General features: G+C 34.1%; 1 protein-coding gene across 2 annotated transcripts; it reads left to right on the top strand.

Annotated features, from left to right (window-relative positions):
- The first annotated feature begins 3280 nt into the window (after nucleotides 1-3280).
- On the top strand, nucleotides 3281-4994 carry LOC108478564 (RING-H2 finger protein ATL54-like). Of its 2 annotated transcripts, XM_053023318.1 has the most exons (2): nucleotides 3281-3454; nucleotides 3563-4994. In XM_053023318.1, exon 2 carries the CDS (start codon nucleotides 3730-3732, stop codon nucleotides 4663-4665), a length of 936 nt encoding a protein of 311 aa, XP_052879278.1. In that variant the 5' UTR covers nucleotides 3281-3454; nucleotides 3563-3729; the 3' UTR covers nucleotides 4666-4994. The 2 variants fall into 2 exon arrangements, with proteins under 2 accessions (XP_052879278.1, XP_017636518.1); XM_017781029.2 differs by having other exon boundaries at nucleotides 3282-4994.
- The last annotated feature ends 528 nt before the right edge of the window (nucleotides 4995-5522 follow it).

The raw sequence follows: 5522 nt of genomic DNA, 5'->3' as shown, positions 1-5522 counted from the left end.
ACACAATCGAGACACACACCCGTGCCTGAGGCCGTGTCCCTCACACGGCTGAGACGCATGCCCATGTCTTTGCCTGTGTGCTCAATTCCAAGCATTCTATTTCTCAAAATTAAGGTACAATGGACACACGGCCAAAACACATGCCCATAGGGCAGACCGTGTGTCACACACGGTCTAGACACACGCCCGTGTGTCTACCCGTGTAGACAAAATAAAGGCTATTTATCAAGTCATTTGTCACCTTCATTTCCACATACACACACACAAGTTCAATGGCATAAATCATGATATACTTAGACAACCCAACATCCACAATAAGGCCAATTCATGTCATTTCATTACCCACACTCAACACATTTACAATACCATAATTTGTCAAACCAAATCATACCAACTCATATTCTACAAGTTTCAATATGGCTACCAACAACATGAATATTTTACTTAGTTTTTCTAGCACACCAATGGGCCAATCTTAACCATTCAACAGCCAAAACCAATAAGCCACATTCAACCATTTACAAGCATTTATAAACCACATCACACAAGAGATGGTTGCACATGCATGTATGTATATATATATAAGCTTACAACCAATTCAACCAAAATGAGCCAAGTTACATAGCTAAATACCACATCAAGCCTTTGACAATTACAGGCCAATACATTTGGTCAAATTCATAATGACACATATAACAAAATGACCAAGTCTCTATACATGCCATATTCTCAAAATGTTTAAAATCATTGGTACCCAAAATACAGTTCGATAGTGTGATACAATCTTCGATGATCTCCAATCCGAGCTACATTGGCGACACTATAAAACATGGAAAATAAAATGGAGTAAGCTATATAACTTAGTAAGCTCGTATGAAAGAAATAAGCTAACCTTACCATACATTAACATGTAAGTAATATGTCATAAGGAAATGTAATTTACCATGTTCTCATGATAAAAAATCATTACCATCACAAACTTACCTTAAATTTATCACATCACAAATTAATAATCAAAAGCTTTGAGTACATACCTGTACAACCTCGAAATAATTTCATTCACATTCTCATCCTTGTCATACCCAATGAACCACTCGGAATAATAAATTCAGATACTCTGGAAGCCTTGCACACAAGGTGCCACATGTGTAGCCATTGCTACCTCTATCTCATATCACATACATGCTTGCTCTCGAGCCAACAACGGGCCTGCTCGCACAAGCTGTCAATCGAGACATAGCTACATGGTGCTGCTCACACAAGTTGTCAAATAACCGCAACATATGTCGGTATGCTTAGCCACCGATAGGACATACAGGACCAGCACCCGGAATCACATAACATAAAACCCTGGTGACATGTCACTTCTATCCTAATCTATTCCTAAGGTTCGATTGGGATTTCTCGCTTGTCAAAACGTCATCAAATGTGTCCATAAGATCGATTACACAATTCATGCATAAATTAAAGCATTCAAAATGAATTTAAAGTAAAGCTTATTTAACATACGAACTTACCTCGGTTACAAAAAACGGCCAAAAGGACCTATTAGTTAAATACTTTGTTTTGCCTTCGATCTACACCTGAGCTTCATTTTTCTTGATCTATAATACGATATTTAACTTATTTAATCATTACATTATTCAATTAAGCCGAAAAACATATTATGGAAAAATTTACATTTTTGCCCCTCACTTTTTAACTTTTTACAATTTAGTCCCTAAGCTCGTAAATTGAATTTCATTCAATTTCATCACAACACAAGCCTAGTCGATTGTTATTTATGCTCATAACAGCCCACATTTTTCATTTATTCACACTTCTTTACATATTTTATAGACTTTTACAAATAAGTCCCTATTTGACTTTTTACCGAAAATTATTTTACAAAAGTCGTTTAACAAACAACAAACATGCATTTTCGACCAGAAAACATCAAAATACATGTACATCCAACATGGGTAAAATTTTGGACTTCGATTTTCTTTCAAATTAGTTCTTAAAATAGCTAAATCAAGTTACAACGATCTCAAAATTGTATAAATCGTTAAAAACGGGACAAGAACGGACTTACAATCGAGCTTGAAAGCTTGGATAAAACCTTAGCTATGTCTTATTCTTCAAATTCGGCTATGGGGGGACTAATTTGAGAAGATGGACACTTTTATTAGTTAATGTTTTCTTTATTTGACAAATTACTAAAATGCCCTTAATGCATAACTTTACAATTTTACCTAGTCATGTCAATTTTTTTCCATACTAAATATAATGGTCTAATTACCATTTAAGGACCTCTAATTTAGAATGTCATAACAATTTGAAAACTTTAACCTATAGAACTCAAATTTTGCACTTATTGCAATTTAGTCCTTCGAGTCAAATTGAGTACTCAATCGATAAAATTTCTTAACGAAATTTTCACACAATTATTCTATCATGCTGTAGACCTTAAAGAAATAATAATATAAATATTTCTAGTTCAGATTAGTGGTCCCGAAACCACTATTCTAATTTGACCCAAAAACAGGATGTTACAAAGCATCTCCTAAATTGAACTTGATATACGACATATTTGTCTTTCAATTAGTTTGCTCATTTTGATTAGACTAAGGACATGTTTAGGTTTGCCTACTAATATAAGTTGTCTTTCTGTATTTAGGGATATATTTAGGCATCGAGAGTAATTAGACGAAAGTGTAATTATTAAGATAGAATTACATCCATTTAGAATTAGAAGAAATTTTAATTCCCTATATATGTTTTATTTTACAAAGTGTAATCACTGTAATTTTTATATCATATTTGATAATATAAATTGGGATAAAATATGCTTCAATCCTTATACTTGTTGTACATTTAGAATTTAGTTCCTATACTTTTATTTCAAGGAATTTAGTGTTAATATTTAAAAATGCAAATCCATTGTTTACATTGTTAAAACTCTTCTCTTAAATTTAGGTTTATTGCAACGCTACTTTTTTATTACATGACTATCAAGTGAATTGTTTTTTTTTATTTTAAAATGTTACACTATTGAATTTAATAGAAGAATTTAAATAAATTTAATAATTGGACCTAAATTTTGTAAATTGAATAGTATAGGGACTAAATTTCTAAAAGTAAAAATAAAGAGACTAAATTTCAAATGTATAAAAAGTAAAGGGACTAGGAGCATATTTTAAGCACAAATAATTTCCCATGAACCCTACACTACGTTAATGAACGTTTACGCGTGGTTGACTGCAAAGAGTCTTCTGACCAAAACAAAAGGCCGAAGAAAAACGAAGCTACCGAGTAAATGCAAATGCAAAATGTAGTCTTTCATGGAAAACGAAATGTCTCAGATCTCACGACTTCACATGAAATTTGTGGGAAAAAATAACAAGAATTTTAAAAAACGCAAAGCCAAACTTCAAACTCACACCATAAGTGAAGGATAGATAGACGACAAAAAGTAAGTGTTAAAGCTTATCTCATAATCTCAAATGGGCATCAATCTTTCGTCCCTCGCTTGATTTTCCTCTGCTTTCCACAATGCCTGATTTAGATCTACCTCTACCAGGATCAGCATGTAAGTGTCAGGGAAGAGAAAACAAATCCGGCCCCTGTAATCAACCTTGTGGAAACAACCATAAGCCACTGCCAAGGCCTACGCCACAAGCGCTACCACCAGGTCAGAAGCATGATGAGCAAAGCTTGTTGGTTACTGGCTTCACAGTAGTGGCAAGCATGCTAAGTTCCGCTCTTCTACTATGTATTTTCTTTGCACTTGTTAGATTGTATTTTAACAAGAGGACCAATCATTCAAGGAGAAGAAGTTTGCCCGTTGTTTTTTTCGGTACTCAAGATGACTTTTTCCTTGATGAAGATCAAATACCACAAGTAGATAACCCCATATGGTACATCAATACTGTTGGTCTCCAACAGTCGGTCATTGATTCCATCACAGTTTTCAAGTATAAAAAATATGATGGGTTGATTGAAGGGACCGAGTGTTCTGTTTGCTTGAACGAGTTCCAAGAAAATGAAAGCCTCAGGCTTTTGCCCAAGTGCAGCCATGGTTTTCACCTTCCTTGTATCGACACTTGGTTACGGTCACATCAAAACTGCCCATTGTGTCGCGCCCCTGTTGTTTCCGAAACCATGATTGCTCATACCAGTGAACCGGGGCCTAATTCCATTGATTCAGGTTCGAGCAATGAAACCCCGGTAGAAAACGATGTCGGTGAAGGTGGAACCAGTGAAGAAATGAGAACTTGTCGGATTGAAGATGAAGACAATTGGGAAAATTCTAGGAAAATTTTGGGTCATTCTGATTCAAATATCTTAACCGACATAGACGGGATTCAAGAAGAGATTCAAGCGACGAGGAGGTCAGTTTCATTGGATTTATCTTCTGCCATGAAAATAGCTGGTGAAGCAACTGCGAAGCATAAACATCGTGGAAGTTTAGATACTGAATTACAACAGTTAAAGTGTTCAACGGGAAAGATTGCTGTGAAGCGAAGCAGAGGAGGTTCAAGCATATGCAAGCTGATGAAAAGCTCTTCAATAAGGAGATCTTTAACCAAGGGGCCTGTTTCCATGAAAAGATCTTTCTCATCTGGTGGAATATTCTTATTCTCCAAAAGAACTAAATGCCAAGGTTCGATCCTTCCCTTGTGAATTCAAGCTGAGATAACAGCGGATTATAGAAGTAAATGGATCATCGAAGTTTACTTGCGATATGGTGCTTCGCTATAATCATGGCAGTTAAATATGCTGCTATTTATTTTGAGTTATATATAACATATAATTTCGTTAGATGTTTCTTTTTCTACTTTTCTTGTATTGAATAAATAAATCTCCCCGTCGTAGACTATATACTCCCAAATTAATATAAAAAAGGTGAATGAATTTGCGTTATACGTGTATGGTACTCAGATATGTTTACAAGCTTCCATAGAGTTGGACTCGGACTTAAATGAAAAATAAGTTTACTTGCCTAGGCTTAACCGGTTTGGTTTATAAGCTTGTTTTATCTTTTCTTTTGAGTTAGTTGCACCATAAGTCCCTAAAGTTTGGCCTAAATTTTAAATTGATTTGTAAACTTCAATGAGTTTTAAATATGCTAAACATAATATTTAACACCTAAACTAAAGGCTACGCTAGCAAAAAAAGTTCATGGTTTTGATAATTTAAGGATTCAATTATAAAATTTTAAAATTTAAAACTAATTTAAAACTTTACATTTGGTATAATTAACATTATTTCGCCTTACAAAATTTGGGAAGAGGATGAGTTACATATTATGACTGTTGATAGTTATTTACTTTGTGATATATATATATTAAAATATCAAAAGGAAATGGGTAAACTATACAAATAGTCATCCAACTATTAAAATTTTTATTTTAAGCACTTAAAATAAAAACTTTGCAATTTAAGCACTCATATTACATAGTTCGGTCATTTTGGTCACTCCGTACGGTAAGAGAATGTGGCAGTTAAACAATCGATATAATAACAAATTTAGTCCTTAA

The sequence above is a fragment of the Gossypium arboreum genome, chromosome 12 (assembly GCF_025698485.1).
Source record: "Gossypium arboreum isolate Shixiya-1 chromosome 12, ASM2569848v2, whole genome shotgun sequence".
In the NCBI taxonomy this organism is placed as follows: Eukaryota; Viridiplantae; Streptophyta; class Magnoliopsida; order Malvales; family Malvaceae; genus Gossypium; species Gossypium arboreum.
The sequence above is the reverse complement of the archived record's forward strand: the minus strand, read 5'-3'. Positions and strand labels throughout refer to the sequence as shown.